This window comes from Scardinius erythrophthalmus, assembly GCF_964197995.2.
Source record: "Scardinius erythrophthalmus genome assembly, chromosome: 21".
In the NCBI taxonomy this organism is placed as follows: Eukaryota; Metazoa; Chordata; class Actinopteri; order Cypriniformes; family Leuciscidae; genus Scardinius; species Scardinius erythrophthalmus.
In genome coordinates this window covers 13,808,842-13,832,427 of record NC_138241.1, presented here as the reverse complement: position 1 = coordinate 13,832,427, position 23,586 = coordinate 13,808,842, and the positions used below count along the sequence as shown (strand labels likewise).

At 43.6% G+C, this 23,586-nt stretch overlaps 1 protein-coding gene across 3 annotated transcripts in view; it reads right to left on the bottom strand.

Annotated features, from left to right (window-relative positions):
• Positions 1 to 7,203: 7,203 nt before the first annotated feature.
• LOC308682231 (uncharacterized protein) overlaps positions 7,204 to 23,586 on the bottom strand; it is a 28,597-nt gene continuing 12,214 nt past the window's right edge. Inside the window, exons 8-16 of one of the 3 annotated variants that reach the window (XM_081351782.1) lie at positions 13,582 to 13,672; positions 13,357 to 13,498; positions 13,158 to 13,262; positions 12,556 to 12,634; positions 11,628 to 11,661; positions 11,448 to 11,522; positions 11,259 to 11,361; positions 10,862 to 10,965; positions 7,204 to 10,408 (exon numbers count right to left, since the gene is read on the bottom strand). In XM_081351782.1, the coding sequence (XP_081207908.1) occupies positions 10,282 to 10,408; positions 10,862 to 10,965; positions 11,259 to 11,361; positions 11,448 to 11,522; positions 11,628 to 11,661; positions 12,556 to 12,634; positions 13,158 to 13,262; positions 13,357 to 13,498; positions 13,582 to 13,672 (860 nt within the window). In that variant the 3' untranslated portion in view covers positions 7,204 to 10,281. Of the gene's footprint in view, positions 10,452 to 10,861; positions 10,966 to 11,258; positions 11,362 to 11,447; positions 11,523 to 11,627; positions 11,662 to 12,555; positions 12,635 to 13,157; positions 13,263 to 13,356; positions 13,499 to 13,581; positions 13,673 to 23,586 lie in introns of all 3 variants that reach the window. The other 2 variants (XM_081351783.1, XM_081351784.1) reach the window with 2 other exon arrangements.

The window sequence follows — 23,586 nt, the reverse complement described above, 5'->3', positions numbered from 1 at the left end:
GAAAATGAATGAAGGAGAAAGTTGAACATACACTCTGTCCCTCTCTCTCTCTCTCTCTCTCTCTCTCTCTCTATCACTTCTACATCCCTCCCACAGATGTCTCCATCTTTATCTCAATGTGTTTCACATCAATGCCTCTCCAGCAGAATTGTGAATTTTTTTAATTGAATTGTTCGTATTGTGATATACTTGCACTCAATTTTATACAGTACATACATTCATATGACAATTTACCTTTTAAAAGGTTCTAATATGTAACATTAATGTACCGCCCCTGCAGCTTTTGAACCTTTTACATATACAAGTGTCTGATCATTTTCTTCTAAATAACTCATTATTAGTAAAGAAACCAGGCATTTGTAATTATTTGACTATAGCGTTTAAGTTTGTTATAGAGCATATGCATGTTGCTTTTTATGTCAATGAGACTCATCTATTCATTCTATTATCCTTTCATAAAAAAATACATTTAACAAAGGGTTTTATGTAACGCATCAAATAAGAAGCTGCTATTATCGTTTGACATTTTTTATCATTTCACAACTTTTTATGGCCAACTTTGTTACACAAAGCCACAGAAAGATCTCGAGTCCTGAATAACTCCATATGTCACAATTCCAAGTAACTAAAAGAAGCTGCATAACCACATAGATGTTTCTTCAGTGAGCTGACCACAAACCTCACTCCCAAAAAAGCAAGACATCCTTCTCTTTAAACCACAGTAAGGATTCTCTTAAATATCTCAAGACTCATTTTCACCTCATCCACACATCGTTCGGTCACTCTATAGATAAACCGGACAGCTACTTGTTTTTATTTGTACATACTTTAAATGTTTACATGTCTGTGAGCTTTATGAGAGAAAAGTTTGTGACAAAATTAGCATGTTCTGTTGATAGTGTATTTCAGTTTTACCTCAGAAGGACTGTTTTAGATTCACCGGCATATTTCTAGCAAATCACATCCATAACCGTGCGCAAGGTGGGCTGCACCTCAGAAACAATTACCGTAACTTCCATGCACAGATTTAGAAGCAAACAAGAGAAATTTTAAAACGCCCACATGCAAAAAATGCCCTACCATCAAGAGAAAATATTTAACAATTTCCGTAATTACCTAACCTCTGTTCACATATTCGCTGTCAATTGATTTTTTTTTTTTTTTTTTTTTTTTTGCCAAAGTTGGTGTGACTATGTGCTTGAATGCAGGTCCTTCCCACTGGGTAAACCAAGACAGGAAGGGGGGTGGGGGGGGGGGGGTACTGTTAGAACAGCGAATCAAAGAGAAATCTTGCCAACTGACTGGAAGAGAGAGAAACAGAGCCAAAAATATACATCAGCACCTCAAATCAACAAGATTGCTATTTCTACCTATATACATATACATTATATGTGACTCATCATGGGTGGCATACGTGACATACACTGGCTGCCAAAAGCCAAAAGTTTGGACACACCCACTCATTCCTTATTATTACTGTTTTTCCACATTTTATAATAATGGTAAAGTCATAAAAACTATAAAATAGCACAAACTGAATAACGTGATGATTTATAGTTTATAATGTGTGTGTATATAAATATATATATATATATATATATATATATATATATATATATATATATATATATATATATATATATATATATATATACACTCACCTAAAGGATTATTAGGAACACCATACTAATACTGTGTTTGACCCCCTTTCGCCTTAAGAACTGCCTTAATTCTACGTGGCATTGATTCAACAAGGTGCTGAAAGCATTCTTTAGAAATGTTGGCCCATATTGATAGGATAGCATCTTGCAGTTGATGGAGATTTGTGGGATGCACATCCAGGGCACGAAGCTCCCGTTCCACCACATCCCAAAGATGCTCTATTGGGTTGAGGTCTGGTGACTGTGGGGGCCATTTTAGTACAGTGAACTCATTGTCATGTTCAAGAAACCAATTTGAAATGATTCGAGCTTTGTGACATGGTGCATTATCCTGCTGGAAGTAGCCATCAGAGGATGGGTACATGGTGGTCATAAAGGGATGGACATGGTCAGAAACAATGCTCAGGTAGGCCGTGGCATTTAAACGATGCCCAATTGGCACTAAGGGGCCTAAAGTGTGCCAAGAAAACATCCCCCACACCATTACACCACCACCACCAGCCTGCACAGTGGTAACAAGCCATGATGGATCCATGTTCTCATTCTGTTTACGCCCAGTTTGGACTCTACTCAACAGAAATCGAGACTCATCAGACCAGGCAACATTTTTCCAGTCTTCAACTGTCCAATTTTGGTGAGCTAGTGTAAATTGTAGCCTCTTTTACCTATTTGTAGTGGAGATGAGTGGTACCCGGTGGGGTCTTCTGCTGTTGTAGCCCATCCGCCTCAAGGTTGTGCATGTTGTGGCTTCACAAATGCTTTGCTGCATACCTCGGTTGTAACGAGTGGTTATTTCAGTCAAAGTTGCTCTTCTATCAGCTTGAATCAGTCGGCCCATTCTCCTCTGACCTCTAGCATCAACAAGGCATTTTCGCCCACAGGACTGCCGCATACTGGATGTTTTTCCCTTTTCACACCATTCTTTGTAACCCTAGAAATGGTTGTGCATGAAAATACCAGTAACTGAGCAGATTGTGAAATACTAAGACCGGCCCGTCTGGCACCAACAACCATGCCACGCTCAAAATTGCTTAAATCACCTTTCTTTCCCATTCTGACATTCAGTTTGGAGTTCAAGTGATTGTCTTGACCAGGATCACACCCCTAAATGCATTGAAGCAACTGCCATGTGATTGGTTGATTAGATAATTGCATTAATGAGAAATTGAACAGGTGTTCCTAATAATCCTTTAGGTGAGTGTATATGTATGTACAGTATATTCATACAGATTATAGCTGTACTCACTCAATCAACTTCATGAGAATTTACTAAATTAAAAGTTACGTTGTGAGTTACATAGTCCCAACTGTGATTTTAGTAGCATTGAGATATAGATTCGCTATTATACATAAAACAGATATATAAAAACAGTCTGGTAATTATAAAGTCACAATTACACAGAATATAAAATGACAATTGTGAGATTAGGTAGCAATTAATTTTTTTTAACTCTAATTAAAAGTCATCTGGATCAAGTATTCAAAAAAATAATAGTAAAAAAAATTGTTTTCTAAAGAAATGAATTTTATTTTAACTAATAAGCAAGTGCTCAGTAAATTGACCAAAAGTGACAAAAATTATATTTCAAATAAAACATCCTGGAAAATTTCCACAAAAAACATTAAGCAGCACAACTGTTTTCAATACTGATAATAATCAGAAATATTTATTGAGCAGAAAATCATGAGACACTGAAGGCTGGAATAATGACGCTGAAAATTCAGCTTTGCAATCACAGGAATAAATTACATTATAAAATATATGAACATAGAAACAGTTTAAATTGTAATAATATTTTACAGTATTACTGTTTTACTGTATTTCCGATCAACTAAATGCAGCCTTTTTTTATAAAAAATTGTACTGAACCCAAACGTTTGACTGCTATGTACTTTCAAGCATTTAAAGCATAAAACATTTTGATCAGTAATGTTTATAAGACCATGAGAAACAAATTCAAACAAATGCATCCACACTTTGACTGTTAGCATACTGCACCTTTAATATAATACAATGCTAGTATAAGCATCATTAGCTGAGAACACAGGTGGCATCTTCAGCATGAGGAATGGACATATGTCTAATGGACATAGATGGCAAGTCCTCGTTGTGTGTGTGTGTGTGTGTGAAGGGAAAGCAGAGGCTCTTAAGAGACGCTGCTGTGGTGGGGCGCTGCCTCAAGCTCTGTAATTACCCACCGAGACCCGGCTCTGCCCTTAGCCACAATTTGCGGTGCCATGAAATAAATACATGCTCTTCAACAATAAACAACTGCCTTTTCAAATTATAGCACCTCCTCCGGTTTACCCCCACTGTTTTCTCTCTCTTCTCATGAGTCGCAAGTTTCATAACGCAGGCCTCGCACGTCCATGAAGGGCACCACTGTCTGAGAAAATACTGCCATGGTTTTTCACGAAACGCTGCATAAAGCACTGGAGTTTGTTTTGTAAATGTACTGCCAGACTTCAGAGCAAAGTGGTAAATTACAATATTGCACAAGTACACAATTTTAGTTGTTTTAAAAAAAAAGTGAAGAACATGTCACTACTTTAAAATATCTTCTGTTGTTTCTCTGTTTCCATCCGAAGTTGCGAATTTAAAGTCCCCATGAAATCAAAATTGAAGTTGTTTGGCTTTTACCATGAATATGTTATCCTTACTGTTATCTATAAGCTGGTGTGCTCCAAAACAATGACAAAATTCACATTTAGCAGATTTAAGCATTTAAAACTTACTGAATTTTACAAAACTTACAAAATTCTGAAATCTCAATAAGAACCCAAATATTTCTTATTAAATTCTTTCTCACCTCCACCAATATGGATCAATATTTTGATGACATCACTCTGCACTTCAGCTTCTCATCAGATTTTCTGTCCAATCAAATGCTCTCTAGAATCTTAAGTGTCCTGCCCCCACCATTGTAAATAGACGCTGAAGCTGAGGCTAAAATCAGTCACTTGTTCACACATTTAATATTTTCTACATGGTGAATGGCACATAGTACAGAAAACGTATCGGACCCATTAGAATTTTGCACAGAATTCTATATTGTAAAGCGATATGGAGAAGATTAGGAGGAAACTGCAGCTTTACCGAGCTCAACGGCTCTGGCCGAGCTGTGATATAAACACTATAGCACTATTGGCTATTTTAAAAAGGGGAGGAGCTGTTCGATGTGTCCCGCCCTGTCTTCCTGTTTGAGTGGAAATGATGTCAACACATTGAATAATGCTGGTGCTTCAAGGCACTTCAGTGGGCCTTTAAAGGGAGAGTTCACTTAAAAATAAAAATTCTGTCATCATTTACCCACTCTCAAATTGTTATAAACCTGTATAAATGTATGTGTTCTACTGAACACAAGGGAAGATATTTGGTACAATGTTTGTAACCAAACAGATCCCAAGTCCCATTGACTACCATAGTAGGAAAAAAAATAATACTATGGTAACATGGGTTACAATGGGTCCTTTGTGCGTCACCACCATTTAACTATGAGGAATTGCTTCATCAGCCCATTTCACGGCATGGTTTCAGCTGCCACAGAGTTAAATTCGTTAAAGGATTAGTTCACCTCAAAATGAAAATTTCCTGATAATTCCTGATCACCCCAATGCCATCCAAGATGTTCATGTCTTTCTTTCTTCAGTGGAAAATAAATTAAGTTTTTTGAGGAAAACATTTCAGGTTTTTTCTCCACACAATGGACTTCAACGGTAACCAAATTGTTGAAGTCCAAATTAATGCAGTTTCAAAGGGCTTTGATCCCACGATCCCAGCTGAGGGATAGGGTCTTATGTAGCGAAACGATCAGTCATTTTCTAAATCAAATGAAAATTGATATACTTTTTAACCACAATTGTTCGTCTTGTGCTGGTCTGCGACGCGCCAGGCATTACGCAATCACGTTGGAACGGTCACGCTGGACGTAGCGGTCTCCTCCATCTGCCTAAGGTCTTCATCTGTGTAATGTTACTCCGGTTCAAAAAGGTAGGATAGAGCGAAAAAACTCTCATTTTCTCCTCCAACTTCAAAATCGTCCGACATCATTGTTTTACCTTTTTTGTTAGAGGGTTTTTGTATTAGTCTTCACAAGTTCGCTTTGTAAACAATGGGGCGGTACTTCCGCCTACTTCCAGCGTGACCTTTCCAACGTGATTACGTAATGCCTGGCACGTCGCAGAGCAGCACAAGACGAACAATGGTGGTTAAAAAGTATCTACATTATTTTATTTAGAAAATGAACAATCGTTTCGCTAGATAAGACCCTATCCCTCAGCTGGGATAGTGCAGAGCCCTTTGAAGCACCTCAAAGCCCTTTGAAACTGCATTGATTTGGACTTCAACAATTTGGTTACCGTTGAAGTCCATTGTGTGGAGAAAAATCCTGAAATGTTTTCCTCAAAAAACTGAATTTCTTTTCCACTGAAGAAAGAAAGACATGAACATCTTGGCATTGGGGTGAGTAAATTCAGGAAATTTTTATTTTGAGGTGAACTAATCCTTTAAAGCGGACATAAGGCCAAACGAAATCCAAGTTTTGAATACTGTATCAGTCTTTTTATAGACACTTGAACTTGGCAAATAGGATGCACACAGTCGTATTGTGCCATCATCCCATTTCACGGCAGAGTTTCTGGGCTGTCACAGAGTAAGTGTTAAAGCGGACATAAGGCCGTGATATTAGAGGTATACGGCCCTAATGGAAACCACATTTTGAGCAAACAGATCTTTATTAATGAATGCACATCCATACTCTTGTATTCTTCATAGTAACATGGCAGTGACGCACAAAGGGCATAGGACAATGGACAATCATCTCTAACAAAGTGTAGACATTACACAAATAGAGATTCACTGTGTAGTCAGATTCACCGATTAATATAACAAAACTTTTTGAGACAGTGTTCATTGAATGAGTGACAGCTTTTTAGTGATTATAAAGGAGCGTTCTTTGTGCGCTGTCAAGGCCATAGGATAATTAATAGAATATATTCATAATTTGAATAAAACTATTGTTTGCCATGCTTGACAAGAGACCACACATTTCAATACATAGCATAGACCCAGCCACAAATAAATGTGGGATTCGCTCTCAAAATGTAAATGACTGACACTCGGCTAAAAAGATCTCAACAATGTCTTTTCTCAAGTTTGACTTAACTCAAGCCTGCAATCAAAATTCTGAAATCTCAATAAGAACCCAAATATTTCTTATTAAATTCCTTCTGAGATGACACATCCACAAGCCATTTTACTTTCATAATCCAATAATCTATTGTATTTCAGAGAGAAACACATTTAACAAGAAAAATTGTGAGGCAGCCGCAGGATTGCAAGTTCTCATATTTTGATTTAAGATTATAAAAGACAAACTATTTTTTAATCTTGCATGATTCAGGCTGACAAACCATGTATGATAACACAGGAACATTAAGAGCAATATGAAAATATATAATTGGGTAAATAAGGTAAATTTTGTTTTCATGATGCCTTTAAAACAATGCCTATTTTTTTTTTTTTTTTTTTTTTTTTAGAAGAGCGACACAAAACGAAATAAAGAAAATTAAATAAATGGGCATTCATTGAGGCTGTTGCTCAATGCAACTGACATTCAAGTTAACAGATGAAATGCTTTACATGTAATGCTCAATAAATGTCAATTCAGTATAATAAACACACATTTCCTGGAAAGGTCTGACTTGGGTCACGGAGGCCTCTAACCAACAACTGTATTATCAGAAGACTTTCATAAACAATTCATACATACATACAGACCACAAACCACTGGCTCTCCAGGCCACAACAGCAGGCTGGTGGTTGGTACAATATGCTGTAGGTCACATAAGTCTCTTTTTTTTTTTTTTTTAAGTTGAAACTTGCTTTTAGACACAGTAGAATTTTCTCTGATTCTAATGATTCTCATTTGCAATGTGCTCATATGGAACGCCTGTGATCACACAAACCACAGGTCACTTTCAAGTGCTTCTGATGAAAGAAAAGCATGTTGTGATGCTTCAGTTATTTTGGATATTTATAGTCTAGAGATATTTACAGAAATTAAGACGGTAATATTCAGTCACATTATATCAAGATTTATGTTGGAAATTAGAGCTTATTTTTTTGAGTGTAGCCTACTTAAAATGATTCACAGAATCCTGCACAAGAACTCCCCCTAGTGTCGACTGATACACTTGATTTTGGAGTTATTATTCAAAGGTGAGAGGATATTGTTTGATATACCAGGTTATTTTTTTAATAGCCTATAACTGATTGTGTTTGGCTGAAAGAAGAAAGTCATACACACCTAGGATTGCTTGAGGCTGAGTAAATGATGGGATAATTTGGGTGACCTAACCCTTTAATAGCAGTGTTTCCAATTAGTCAAAACAACAGCAAAAAATATTGCACTTATGCTAAGATGAATGTTTGTTTTTCAATGTTTTCACAGGTGCCGTGAACCAATTTATCTGCCCAGTCACACTGAGCCGAACCAACCAAAACAATGTTCTGAATTAAACATGAACATGGCATTTCTTTTCACATGCAGAAAGCTACAAACTCTCTTATTGAATTGCACCCAAAAAAAGAGAAGAAAATCAAGTTTCAATACATTTATTACAATGACTTTTTCCATTGCCGTGCTAAATAGGGGTAAAAAGAAAACATGCTTAGAATATGGAGCAAGAATGTGACTTAAAAGTTGGAACGAAGAGAGAGAAAATGGAGAATGTGATCTTGAATTTAATTATGTGGAGATCAGCAAAACTCTTAAAGATTAAGCAAAATGACAGAAATTGTCACTGTCAGACTAATTTATTTGAACAAGGTATAAAAAAAAAAAAAAGATGAAAAAAAAAAACTAAAAACAAGAATAATGAGAACTACAGCTGTAATCTTCAATCCCAAATCAACATGTGACAGACACACGTAACTTCGCCATTATTTAGTTTGTCCCCTATTTCACAGCCTAAAATAAAAATAAAATAAAATAAAATAAAAGAAACACCTCCCGTTTGTTCATGGGGGACCTCAGCTTAAATATTAATGCTAAAATAACCCGTTTGATAAGAAAGCAAATGCTTTTAAGGCACTCTGGACTGTCAAGGTACCAAAAGTAATGACGTTTAAAGCCCAATACAGCACTAGTGTGACTATAGTCTGCATAAGAGCCTATGCAGTCTCAACTAAAAACTGAGGAAAAAGTCCTAAATAGTGTAATGCACAAAAGTAGCAGATGTGTTTGTCTGGGGTACACTAGGTAAACATTAGTGTTTCTTTGGTTAAGTGTGTCAGAACAGCACAACGAGGTCTTACGAGTTTTCAAATGCATTGCGACAAGAATATTGCTTGATCAATTCATTATCATACTTATAATAATAAAATAAACAAAAATGTGCATGCTGTCCTACAAGAAAATGTCATGAGGTGGAAGATATGACGAACCGTCTCAAACAGCCAACTTCCTTCTCTTCCGCTGAACCAAGAGCAAGAACGTTAAATAAAAGAGGAAGCGACGAGCCGATCAACTTTGAGCTGACGGCATGAAAAGTGCCAAAGCCAAGGCAAGAGTTTCTTGTGTCTCAGAGCTCTTGCCGAATATACACAGAAAACCACATGATGTTCTGCTTTATGTGGAGCAGCATGACACAATCTACAACTGAAACCTGCGTTTGTGATCACATGAATGTAAAACCATGTTCATATTTATAGATAAATGTAAATGATATCTATATGACAATGACAGGCCATTAGAAAATACCATGAATCATCAATACTTTTAGCAACACGACACTGACTCCACTCATCAAACATCTACTCTTGGGGAGGGGGGACAACATCCACCATGGTAAAGTGCAAGACTGCAAGAAAATCAAAAAGGAGAACTGAAAATAATTTATCATGAGTTTGTGAAAGATTCAAACAATTGCTCTAACCCTTTGCAATACTGATATGCCCTCACAGGTCTTGAAATTAGGGCCGTTTGAGAGAAGCAGCCGGGAAAAACATCATTATTCCGATTAGAAATGACTACAAACATGATGAATGAACAGTTGGAGTGTGTTTGAGGTGGTGGAATCAAATCAAAACACACGCAAAATTAAGAAGCTAATTTTCCCTGAATGCCCTTTTCTCTCTCTCTCTATGTAAAAATCCACATGTGGCATAGTATTATTCTTTGGTACGATTCTCCCATCCTCATTTTGAGGGTTTGTGACCTCAAATGCAGTGTGACAGTCATTCTCTCAGGATGAACTCAAATGTCAGACCAGATCTAAGGCTCTTCTTTGGGGTTGGTGGTGTTGGCACAGGAAGAGAGAAGAGAGCGTATGATATGAGAGGCCGTGTAAACCTCAGCAGACGGTGATGCGGCGCAGCGAATCTCTGGCACTCTGCACCACCCAAACCTCACCTCAAAAGAGACACTTTTCCCATAGTCCCGTCTGCTTTGAAACCCCGCGAGGTTCAAAGCACTCTGGCCTCAAGAGAGCTTTCGTAAGATGCTGATCCACAATACTGGTCCTGACCTACAGATTATCAAAGTGAAGATTAGAGTCCCTACAGTCATGCAGTCAACTCCCAGAGTTCTTAGGGAGAGGAAGAGAGGCTAGTGTGGACTCAAGGTTGCCAGTCTTTGCCTCGATGATAGGGAATGTGCTTGTAGCGACACCTATCTCCAAAATGACAGCCGGTGGTCCTCCAGAAGTAACACTCATCTCCGTTGACAGGACCTCTGCGTCTTGGCCTGGAAGTAGTACAGAGTGGTGTGGACATTTCTTTCAAATCTTCTTGAAGAAGAAAATAACTGCATCAAAATATATTACAACTTTTGAAACCTCAATTAATGGAAAGTTCACCCAAAAATTACAATTCTGTCATCATTTACTCACCCTCAAACCTGTATGAATTTCTTTCTTCTGCTGTACACACACACACAATATGTATTTAGAAGAATATGTGTAACCAAATGGTTATTAAGCCCCATTGACTTCCATAGTATGTAAAGAAAAGAAAATACTATTGAAGTCAATAGGGACGATCAACTGTTCGGATACACATATTCTTCAAAATATCTTCTTTGTGTTCAGCAGAAGAAATAAACTTGTACAGGTTTGCAACAACATGAGGGTGAGTAAATGAGGACAGAATTTTCATTTTTGGGTAAACTATCCCTTTAATAGCATAGAGACTGAATTACCCAGCAGCCCCTGCAGGTTGTTGAATGGCAGGTGTCGGGAGGACTTTCTGAATCCGTCGATCTGGATATCTAACCACTAGCCGGGTATTCTCAATAAAATGTCCCTGTTTTACAAAAGGTTTTGCATTCAAGTATATAAACAATACATGGGGCTCAAAAAATGGCTTGATTAAAATACTACTACTACTAATAATAATAATACTACTACATTTTTATAAAATATACAGCTAAAAAAAGGCTCGTTTACAATTTTATTTACTGTAATTATTATTATTTGTAATAGTATTTTAAACAAATTCAAAATCAAAAATGGCTTTACTACAACTACAAACAATCCTATAATACTAACAACTACAAACAATAAATAATAATGAATTATTATAAGTGTTTCACTCACATTGAGGTTCTCCATTGCACGGGAGGCCATGTTGGCATTCTTAAAGTTAACAAATGCACAGAAACGTTCATGCAGAACCCGAATGCTGTCGATTTCTCCGTAACTGGCAAACATCATCATCAAAAATTAAAACCAAATTCATGGGAAATCATTTTAGAACTAAAATATTGCAAAAGCATCAGATCTCACGATTTGAACAGGTCCCGCAGATGTTTCTCTGTCAGTTCTGTGGTCACGTTGCCCACCCACAGGGAATTACAAGGACTTGTGGAGGCGAGTGAGAGAATGAAAAAAGAGAAAAATGAAGATAGGATTAGAGGGAAAGAACAACAAAAACAAATATGAAAATAAACACTGCTATCAGCTTACCTCGGCAGGAGGAGAGCACAGTCCTGATTTGAAGCTGTAAAATATATAGATTTGTTTATTACAACATGATAAATTAGCTTTGAGAAATTAACCATTTAACTGCAGAGTTATCACATATAATGTATAATGTGAAGCCAAGTTTAGTTGTTTATGTTGGCAGAGCAACATGCTCAATAATATAGACTTAAACTGATTTATAAAATAATTGATTTTAGTTGTACTCAAGTCGCACAAAGTTAAGCTTCTTTTGCATTAAAGCCAGACTAATTAATCATTTGTTATGAATAATTATCTTTTGGTTTATATCCATCTGGTTTGAAATAAAAAGAGAAAATAAATTAGATAAAGCAGATTTTATTTGTAAAGATTTTTTTATTATTATTTACAGTATTTACTATACACAGTACTGTATAAAACATAATATACACTTTTTTATTGTATATTGTTTTTATATTTTAATGAAATGAATACTTTTATTTAGCAAGGACACATTAAATTGATCAAAAGTAAAGACTTTTATAATATTAAAAAATATTTCCATTTCAAATGAATGTTTTTCTTTTGAACAATTCAAATTTATTTTCATCAAAGAACCCTAAAAAAAAGCAGCACAACTGTTTAACATTAATAAGAAATTATGTAATGATGAAGTAATGTAATGATTAAGTAGCTGAAGTAATAATGCTGAAAATTCGACTTTGCCAACATAAATAAATTACCTTTTAAAATATATTAAAACAGAAAACATTATTTTAAACTGTAATATAACTGAACCGTTTCTACAGTACTGTGTGTGATAAAATGACTTGTACTGTGAATTCTGGTCATTCATGGCCCATTATTTTTAAACTAAATTGGCTTGTAGCAACAGCACCCTCAAGTGGATAATTTCAATGAAAAATCAGACAGTAAGACAAGGAACTCTTACCCTTCGCTGCAACAACAGCCTGCACTGTATTGTATTTTTCCAGCAATTGAATACTCTGCTCCTCATCATATCCAAAATCCTAATAAGAAAGGAAAGAAGAAGCCTGAAATGATATTCGTTTCTTTTGCATTATTCATGGATTGCATTATTTTAGCTTCCAAAGAAGTACTTTTAAAGCTAACCCCGTTCTAAACCGAAGATCAAAGGAATAATTCCCTCAAAAATTAGAATGATTTACTCATCCTGTTGTTATTCAAAACCTGTTTGACTAATTTTTTTTTCCATGGAACAAAAGCTGTTTTTATTCCAACCAAAGTTATGCAGCTCTAAAAATAACATTTGGATGAGTCATACTGAAATGCTAAATTTTTCCATTGGTGTTCCACTTAAAATAAGAAAAAACTAAAATAAGTAAATGATTTAGGACTAATTATCTTTCGCTTTTATGTGTTTTGTCATGACAATGATCTACAACTTTGTGCATTCAAAATACACATTTTTTCAATACGTTTGGTAGTGTGTTCCATGGGAATCGATCCAAAAACCTTACTAATAGCTCAATGGTATACCAATTGAGATACAATAAGAGATCCAGTCCTTACCGTAAGTTGTTGCACTTTAGAGTACAAGAGGTCATTGACGGCTTCTTCACAATCTCGATCTAGTTTTAACACCTGTTCCATGGCTTTCTCAGCTTCACTGTACCTCTATTACAAACAAACCCACATGCAAAGTTATTGACTCATCTAAATGCAGATTCACTCCAAATGGAGAAAAAATAAATATGCCAATGGGTCGCACCTTAAGCCCCATAAGTGCACTTCCCCTACGGTAATAGCCTTTGGGCCAATCAGGAGCCATGTGAATGGACTTCTCGGCATCTGCGAGGGCCAGAGGGTACTGCTCCAGACAACAGTAGCAGTAGGAGCGATTCCCAAAAAACCTGTTATCAAAATAGAGTGAATTCATGAAAACAACAAAAATGGAAATACATGTGATATGGTTTCAGTCAAATCAAACACTCACCTGTAGTCTTTCGGGTCACATTTGATGGCCTCTGTAAACAGACTAACAGCTTGTGTGTACTGGCCCTCCTGAACTAATCGAATCCCTTTTTCTGGAGTGAAAAGAAAGACAGACTTATATGGAGGAGACTGCATTAGTAAAGAATAAAAAGCACAAATGTTTAAAAATGATTAACTGTGAAACTCGAGAGTGAATACACAGTTCACCTAAAAACTAAAATTTGGTCATTCACTCAACCTCATGTCAGTCCAAACCTGTACTGACTGTAGCTGACTGACTTCCATGGAACACAGTGTGAATGTGGACTAGGGCTGTCAAGGTCCAAAGTAAGGAGCCCCTAATGGGACATGGTGAAGGGGGGGAAAAATGAGATGGAAAGCTTTTGTGTTGTCACGTAAATGTTTTGCGTTTCCCAGAAATACACTGAATTTCCTTGCAAAAGTTGTGTGTTCCCAAGAAAACTTTGAGACTTTCTCAGAAACGCAAAAAGAAACGCAAAGGTTTTGTGAGGGGACGCAAAGGTTTGCCGAACAAATGCCATTTTTCTCTGGAGAACGCAAAGGTTTTGCTAGGAAACCCAAAGTTTCTCAGGACAGTGCAAAGGGTTTCTCAGGCGAACGCAAAGGTTTTGCGAGGAAACCCAAAGTTTCTCAGGTGAGCGCAAAGGTTTTGCGAGGAAACCCAAAGTTTCTCAGGTGAGCGCAAAGGTTTTGCGAGGAAACCCAAAGTTTCTCAGGTGAGCGCAAAGGTTTTGCAAGGAAACCCAAAGTTTCCCAGGAGAATGCAAAGGTTTTGCGAGGAAACCCAAAGTTTCTCAGATGAGCGCAAAGGTTTTGCTAGGAAACGATACTTGGTTACTCACGTAACCTCGGTTCTCTCTAGAGAGGGAACGAGTATTGCGTAAGCTCTGCTTACGCAGCGGGAAAAGCCTTCTTTTCTCGAGATACTGAAACCAAAAATTATCCTTAATTTCATATATTGTCAACGCAGTGCGGCTGCAGGCAGCTGAGCTAGAGCGGCATACTGCGCGCTCATTGGCTGCCGCGCGGCAACTGCTTAAGCCTACCAGTGAGCCTGGCGTGACGTAACGCCCAATGAGGGCGCGCACGACCTTGCGCGTCATAGCCCGCCAGAATGGGCGGCGTCAGAGCGTATATAAGGAAGGCTCGTAGGCTATATTCTCTGTTTTCTGTCGACTGAAGCGACGCGAGCGATAGGCTCAGCACGGTCAGGGAACGCAATACTCGTTCCCTCTCTAGAGAGAACCGAGGTTACGTGAGTAACCAAGTATCGTTCTCTTACGAGAGGTTCTCTCGTATTGCGTAAGCTCTGCTTACGCAGCGGGAACCCTTTGTCCACGCCGTGCGAGCCTAACAATCACATATGACTCATAGAAAAACATAGAGGTGATTAACAGGTGGCCAGCGGTGCGGGCCAACACATGTTCATAAGCACACATAGGGAAAAAACACAGAACGGCACTGCCGGTTCATGTTAACTGATACCCTGAGCGTGCAGCTCAACAGACAAGCTAATCGGAAATACAGCCTGACCCTTGGGCAGGACACGAATCACGACTAGACTGACAGAAGTTTAGCCTGCATAGCGGGAACTTCCAGGTTATAAAACCTAACAAATGTGGAGGGGGACGCCCAGCCCGCCGCCTTACAAATGTCATCAATGGAAATCCCACTGGACCATGCCCACGATGAGGCCATGCCTCTGGTGGAATGAGCCCGTATGCCTAACGGACATTGCAGGTCTTTTGACGCATAAGCTGCTGCAATAGCGTCTACTATCCATCTGGACACTGTCTGTTTCGAAGCGGCGCGACCCTTGGTGCGCCCGCCAAACGAAACGAAAAGCTGCTCTGAGAACCTGAAGGCTGCAGAGCGCGTCACATAACACCTTAACGCCCTGACCGGGCAAAGGCAGTTGACCCCTTCCTCACTGCTGGAGGACGGCAGAGCCGATAGGGTAACGACCTGAGTCCTGAAGGGAGTGCCTAACACTTTGGGGACATAGCCGTGCTTCGGTTTGAGAATGGCTAACGAGTCGTTAGGTCCAAACTCGAGGCACGACGCGCTGATGGACAGCGCGTGTAAATCTCCCACACGTTTAACTGAAGCCAGAGCTAGCAGAAAAACGGTCTTAAGCGTCAAGTATTTCAACTCCACTGAGTCCAAAGGCTCAAAGGGATGCGCTCTTAAGGACTCCAGGACCAGGGACAGGTCCCAAACAGGAACCGTCGGGGGCCGTGGAGGGTTCATTCTCCTGGCCCCGCGTAGAAAGCGGGTAATGAGTTCATTTCTGCCCAGTGCACGGCCGCGCGCCGACTCAGCGAACGCTGCTATGGCCGCGACATAAACCTTGAGCGTGGAGGGGGACCTGCCCGCGTCCAACATCTCTTGGAGAAATTTCAGAACCTGTGGAACTCCACAGGTTCGAGCATTAGAACCCTTATTCACACACCACTTATTAAACACTGACCATTTAGACGCATAGAGCCGCCTCGTCGAGGGGGCTCTGGACTGCGTGATCGTGTTAATTACCCCTTCTGGCAAGCCAACGAGTAATCGTTGATTATCCACGCATGCAGAGACCAGTGCTCTGGATGGGGATGCAGAATCGAGCCTCGGGCTTGAGAGAGGAGATCTCTCCTCACCGGAATCGGCCATGGGGCTGTGTCTGCCAGTCTCATTAGCTCGGGGAACCATGGTTGGTTTTCCCAACGCGGGGCTATGAGGAGCACTGCGCAGTTCAAACTCCTGATCCTCGCTAGCACTTGAGTTAGCATCGAGATCGGTGGGAACGCGTACAGCGGGGCGCTGGGCCAGGTCTGGGCCAGCGCGTCTTCCCGTTTCGAGAAGAACCTCTGGCACTGAGCGTTCTCGCTCGTGGCGAAGAGGTCGATTTTCGCTTCGCCGAAACGACGCCAAAGCGTCTGTATCGTCTGGCGGTGTAGAGACCATTCCCCTGGGGGAACGTTGTCCCTGGACAGTCTGTCCGGGCCGTCGTTCAAACGGCCGGGTACATGAGCTGCCCTTAGGGAGCGCAACGGGCCCTGAGCCCAGGATAGGAGACGCTCTGCGAGCGCGCACAGGGTTCTGGATTTGATTCCACCCTGGCGGTTCACGTACGACACCACTGACATGTTGTCCGAGCGAACTAGCACATGGTGTCCCCGTATAAGCGGTAGAAAGTGCTTCAACGCTCTCTCGACCGCCAGCATCTCTAGACAGTTTATGTGAAGGTCTTTCTCCGTATTCGACCACGGGCCGCAAATCGGACTGCCTTCGTGAGTCGCTCCCCAACCCATGTTGGACGCGTCTGTCGAGATCACTTTGCGGTGTGCGATGGTTCCCATCGACACTCCCCGCTGATACCATTCGGCCGTCAGCCAGGGCTGCAGGGCTGTAACACAGCGCTGAGTCACTCTGATTGGAGTACGGCCTGAAATCCATGCTTTGCGGGGCGTTTCCGTTTTTAGCCAGCGTTGAAGCGGACGCATTCGGAGTAAACCCAGCTGCAGGACAGCTGCTGCTGATGCCATGTGGCCCAGCAACCTCTGAAAAGTTTTCAATGGAAAAACTTTTCCCTCCTGAAAGGAGGCGGCGAGGTGTCGAACACAGCGCGCGCGCTGTGCGGACAGTCTGGCTGTCATTGCCGCCGAGTCCAGGTCTATACCCAGAAAAGTGATAGACTGGCTGGGGGCTAAAGAGCTCTTGTCCCAGTTCACGGAAAGACCCAAGCTTTGCAGGTGACCGAGAAGCGCTTCTCTGTGGGAAACTAGTTCCTCCGCCGAGTGCGCTATAATCAGCCAATCGTCCAGATAGTTCAGGATTCGCATTCCCCTCGATCTCAGGGGTGCGAGAGCCGCATCCATGCACTTCGTAAATGTACGGGGTGCCAGGGATAGGCCGAACGGCAGGACAGTGTACTGATATACCTGGCCGTCGAAGGCGAATCTCAAGAATGGCCTGTGACGGGGTATAATCTGAATCTGAAAGTACGCGTCTTTCAGGTCGAGAGATATGAACCAGTCCCCCGGGCGAATCTGCGCGAGGATTTGACTGGTTGTGAGCATTTTGAACGGCCGTTTCATAAGCGTTTTGTTCAAATATCTCAGATCCAATATAGGTCTGAGTGCTCCGCCCTTCTTGGGTACGAGGAAATAGCGGCTGTATACGCCTGCCTCGGAACCCGGAGGGAGAACCCGTTCTATCGCCCCTTTGCGCAGCAAATTCGCTATTTCTGTGTGAAGCAGATGCGCTGCATCCGCTTTCACTGTAGTCTCGGCCCGAGCGCGATAGCGCGGAGGGCGGCGAGCGAATTGAAGCGAATAGCCCTTTATCACTGTGTTCAGTACCCACTTCGACACACCCTGGATAGCTTTCCATGCATTCGCACTCATAGCTAGGGGTCGAATCGCCTCTGACTCTCGCTCGTCGCGCAGCGCGGGACGGGGAATCTGTGGCGGTGTAAGCGCGAATCGCGCAGTGGCAGTGAGGGGGAACGGGGGTTCGCAGATGGCGGCAGCCGGCTGAACAGCGCTGTGAGAGAGCGCTTTGTGAGACGGCTCGCGGCGCAGAAGCGGGGCGGGCTCGTGGATGTTTATCGGAGAGTGTGCGTGCTGTAAAGCGGGCACAGAGCTCTTTATTATTACACAGCCGGTGGCTGACTTGTGCGTGTTTACATGAGGGTGCGCGCGCTGTGTAGCGGGCACAGGGCTCTTTATTAGCACACCGTCGGTGGCTGGCTCGTGCATGTTTAGTTGAGAGTGTGCGTGCTGTGTAGCGGGCACAGGGCTCTTTATTAACACACAGCCGGTGGCTGGCTCGTACATGTTTAGCTGAGAGTGTGCGTGCTGTGTAGCGGGCACAGGGCTCTGTATTAACACGCGGCCAGTGGCAGAATGTTCCGTTACCCAAGCGTGTGGGACAGAGCGAGCACTGTGTAGGTGTGAGCACTGAAGTGTGGGCACGTGACCTACAGTTATCACTCGAGCGGCCGTAGCGCGCCTTATGTGAGTGCACTCTGTGGTGTACACAGGGGAATTTGTGCTTGTGTGTAGTGATGAGCACTGGGAAGTGGGCATATTTACTACACTCATAACACTGACGGCGTGAGCCGTCTGACCAGACATTACGCTCTTTATTCGATTTATCTGGGTCGCCGTAAAAACGGCGTTTGTGTGCAGGCGAGAGAGTTGCGAAACTGGCTCGTTGGCTGCTGTGGGCACTACTGCAGTAGCCTTTGACAAGGGGACTGGCAGAGGGATACATCTTAGTTTCGACGGTGGTCCGGCCGCGGCGGGAGCCGCCCGTCTTTTCCTCCCGACGGGTGCTAGGAGGACTTAGCAGGCTCGGGCTTCAGCGTTACCTTAGGCCGAGGCCCACGCGGGGGCGGCGGCCTGTGCTGGCTGGTGGAGCGGGACCTGGGGCGGCCGCGCTGGCGCTGCTTAGAGTCTGGGGGTCGAGACGGCCGCTGTGCGGAGCTGCGTGCAGGAGGCTGGCTAGAGCGGCCTGCAGCGGAGCTCGAGCGGCGGGGCAGGAAGAGGTTCATGGCCTGTGACGCTTTCTGTACCTCAGAAAAACGGTCCACGAGGCCGCTCACTGCCGGGCCGAAGAGACCAGTAGGCGAGAGCGGGGCGTTCAGGAAGACGGATCGCTCTTGTTCCCCCATATCGGCGAGAGTTAACCAAAGGTGGCGCTCGATGACGGTCAGCGAAGCCATGGATCGTCCGATCGCTTGGGCTGCTGTCTTGGTCGTGCGAAGGGAAAGGTCCGTCGCACTGCGCAGGTTGGTTAGGGCCGATCTGTCCAGTTCTCCCTCGTCAAGCTGGCGGAGGAGGTCCGCCTGGAGAACTTGAAGGACCGCCATAGTGTGCAGGGCTGAGGCGGCTTGCCCAGCGGCGGAGAAAGCGCGGCTGGCGAACGCCGAAGTAGTCCTGCAGGCTTTGGACGGGAGGGCAACCTTTGAGCGCCATCTCGCGGATGGGGGGCAAAGATGCGCTGCAACCGCCTGTTCGACCGGTGGAATCCGGTCATACCCCTTCTCCGTAGCTCCGTCCACGCGGGAGAGAGTCGATGAGGCCGGAGAGCGGAGTCTGGCCGAAACTGGAGCGTTCCAGGATTTAGAAAGCTCGTCGTGGAGCTCAGGCAGAAACGGCGCCGGTCTAGACGCTGGAGCCTGGCGACCGGTGGTCAGGAAGCATCCATCAAGCCTGTTAGGCGGGGGTACCTCCGGTGCAGACCACTCGAGGCCCAAACGCTCGACCGCCATAGTGAGGAGGTGGAGAAGCTCGGCCTCCACTCCGGCGGGAGCCCTGCTGGAAGCTCTGGTGGAGGAGGTGGATCGGGCGGAGCCGGACCACGCCTCGCTGTCCGACGCTAACAAGGAGCATGTGTCCAGCCGATCGTTGTCGTCCGCTTCATCCGCTGTGTCGACGGCATCGAGGGCGAGAGCCGTCGGCTGCGCGTCGGGGAGCGGGGGCGGAGAGGGAGAGAGCGAGGCTCGCGGGAGAGGCTCCGGCGAGGCCTTGGCTCGTGTCTCAGGCTCCGGTGGGCGTTGTGAGCGGCGTTTTTTCTTACGCGGCCCAGCAACGGCAGGAGCGGCGTCTGAAAAGAGGGCGAGTCGAGCCCGCAGGGTCGACATCTGCAGCTCTTCACAGCATTCGCAGCCGCCCGAGGAAAACGCGACGGCTGCATGATCCCGTCCCAGGCAGAGAGCGCAGAGAAGATGGCGGTCTCCGTCGCTGAGCGGTGAGCGGCATGAGCCGCACGTGGTGCGAGGCATTTGAAACAACGCCTCGTGCTCTTTTAGAGTGCTGCGGAGAAAAGCAATACACACAAAGAGCTTAACACGGAAGGATATGTATCGCCGGATAGCTGAGCTGGCACGGCAGGCTGAAGGCGGCGAAGAGATCGTCCGGCTTCCTCAGGCTGTCCTAAGCTGGCTCGTTAGCTTGATCCAAGAAGGCCACGGCGACGGTTTCCTCTCAGAGACCAGCGATGCGAGTGCTTCGCTGAAAAGACAGAAATCAGAGAATATAGCCTACGAGCCTTCCTTATATACGCTCTGACGCCGCCCATTCTGGCGGGCTATGACGCGCAAGGTCGTGCGCGCCCTCATTGGGCGTTACGTCACGCCAGGCTCACTGGTAGGCTTAAGCAGTTGCCGCGCGGCAGCCAATGAGCGCGCAGTATGCCGCTCTAGCTCAGCTGCCTGCAGCCGCACTGCGTTGACAATATATGAAATTAAGGATAATTTTTGGTTTCAGTATCTCGAGAAAAGAAGGCTTTTCCCGCTGCGTAAGCAGAGCTTACGCAATACGAGAGAACCTCTCGTAAGAGAACCCAAAGTTTCTCAGGACAGTGCAAAGGGTTTCTCAGGCGAATGCAAAGGTTTTGAGAGGAAACCCAAAGTTTCTCAGGTGAGCGCAAAGGTTTTGCAAGGAAACCCTAAGTTTCTCAGGAGAATGCAAAGGTTTTGCGAGGAAACCCAAAGTTTCTCAGGAGAACGTGACGGTTTTGCAAGAACACCCAAAGTCTCTCAGGCGAACACAAAGGTTTTGCTAGGAAACCCAAAGTTTCTCAGGACAGTGCAAAGGGTTTCTCAGGCGAACGCAAAGGTTTTGCGAGGAAACCCAAAGTTTCTCAGGTGAGCGCAAAGGTTTTGCAAGGAAACCCAAAGTTTCTCAGGTGAGCGCAAAGGTTTTGCGAGGAAACCCAAAGTTTCTCAGGTGAACGCAAAGGTTTTGCAAGAACACCCAAAGTTTCTCGGGAGAACGCAAAGGTTTTGCAAGGACACCCAAAGTTTCTCAGGCGAACGCAAAGGTTTTGCGAGGAAACCCAAAGTTTCTCAGGCGAACGCAAAGGTTTTGCGAGGAAACCCAAAGTTTCTCAGGCGAACGCAAAGGTTTTGCGAGGAAACCCAAAGTTTCTCAGGTGAGCGCAAAGGTTTTGCGAGGAAACCCAAAGTTTCACAGGAGAAGGCAAAGGTTTTGCGAGGTAACCCCAAGTTTCTCAGGACAGTGCAAAGGGTTCCTCGGGAGAACGCAAAGGGTTTTGCGAGGAAACACAAAGTTTCTCGGGAGAACGCAAAGGTTTTGCGAGGAAACCCAAAGTTTCTTGGGAGAATGCAAAGGTTTTGCTAGGAAACCCAAAGTTTCTCAGGTGAGCGCAAAGGTTTTGCGAGGAAACCCAAAGTTTCACAGGAGAAGGCAAAGGTTTTGCGAGGTAACCCCAAGTTTCTCAGGACAGTGCAAAGGGTTCCTCGGGAGAACGCAAAGGGTTTTGCGAGGAAACACAAAGTTTCTCGGGAGAACGCAAAGGTTTTGCGAGGAAACCCAAAGTTTCTTGGGAGAATGCAAAGGTTTTGCTAGGAAACCCAAAGTTTCTCAGGTGAGCGCAAAGGTTTTGCGAGGAAACCCAAAGTTTCACAGGAGAAGGCAAAGGTTTTGCGAGGTAACCCCAAGTTTCTCAGGACAGTGCAAAGGGTTCCTCGGGAGAACGCAAAGGGTTTTGCGAGGAAACACAAAGTTTCTCGGGAGAACGCAAAGGTTTTGCGAGGAAACCCAAAGTTTCTCAGGTGAGCGCAAAGGTTTTGCAAGGAAACCCAAAGTTTCTCAGGTGAGCGCAAAGGTTTTGCGAGGAAACCCAAAGTTTCTCAGGTGAACGCAAAGGTTTTGCAAGAACACCCAAAGTTTCTCAGGAGAATGTGACGGTTTTGCAAGAACACCCAAAGTTTCTCAGGCGAACGCAAAGGTTTTGCGAGGAAACCCAAAGTTTCTCAGGCGAACGCAAAGGTTTTGCGAGGAAACCCAAAGTTTCTCAGGCGAACGCAAAGGTTTTGCGAGGAAACCCAAAGTTTCTCAGGTGAGCGCAAAGGTTTTGCGAGGAAACCCAAAGTTTCACAGGAGAAGGCAAAGGTTTTGCGAGGTAACCCCAAGTTTCTCAGGACAGTGCAAAGGGTTCCTCGGGAGAACGCAAAGGGTTTTGCGAGGAAACACAAAGTTTCTCGGGAGAACGCAAAGGTTTTGCGAGGAAACCCAAAGTTTCTTGGGAGAATGCAAAGGTTTTGCTAGGAAACCCAAAGTTTCTCAGGACAGTGCAAAGGGTTTCTCAGGTGAGCGCAAAGGTTTTGCGAGGAAACCCAAAGTTTCTCAGGTGAGCGCAAAGGTTTTGCGAGGAAACCCAAAGTTTCTCAGGACAGTGCAAAGGGTTTCTCGGGAGAACGTAAAGGTTTTGCGAGGAAACCCAAAGTTTCTTGGGAGAATGCAAAGGTTTTGCGAGGAAACCCAAAGTTTCTCAGGACAGTGCAAAGGGTTCCTCGGGAGAACGCAAAGGGTTTTGCGAGGAAACACAAAGTTTCTCAGGAGAACGCAAAGGTTTTGCGAGGTAACCCAAAGTTTCTTGGGAGAATGCAAAGGTTTTGCGAGGAAACCCAAAGTTTATCAGGACAACGCAAAGGTTTTGCGAGGAAACCCAAAGTTTCTTGGGAGAATGCAAAGGTTTTGTGAGGAAACCCAAAGTTTCTCAGGACAACGCAAAGGTTTTGCATGGAAACACAAAGTTTCTCGGGAGAACGCAAGAACACCCAAAGTTTCTCAGGAGAACGCAAAGGTTTTGCGAGGAAACCCAAAGTTTCTCAAGAGAATGTGAAGGTTTTGCAAGAACACCCAAAGTTTCTCAGGCGAATGCAAAGGTTTTGCGAGGAAACCCAAAGTTTCTCAGGCGAACGCAAAGGTTTTGCGAGGAAACCCAAAGTTTCTTGGGAGAATGCAAAGGTTTTGCGAGGAAACCCAAAGTTCCTCGGGAGAATGCAAAGGTTTTGCGAGGAAACCCAAAATTTCTTGCGAGAACGCAAAGGTCGTCTGAAGCCAGTTGATGAAATTTAATTAGTTTTCCAAAGAGTGTCCAGGACTTTTTCAAATTTTCACGTTCTATGCTCCATGGAAGAAAGAAACCATAGAAGTTTGAAACAACATAACAGTAAGCAAAT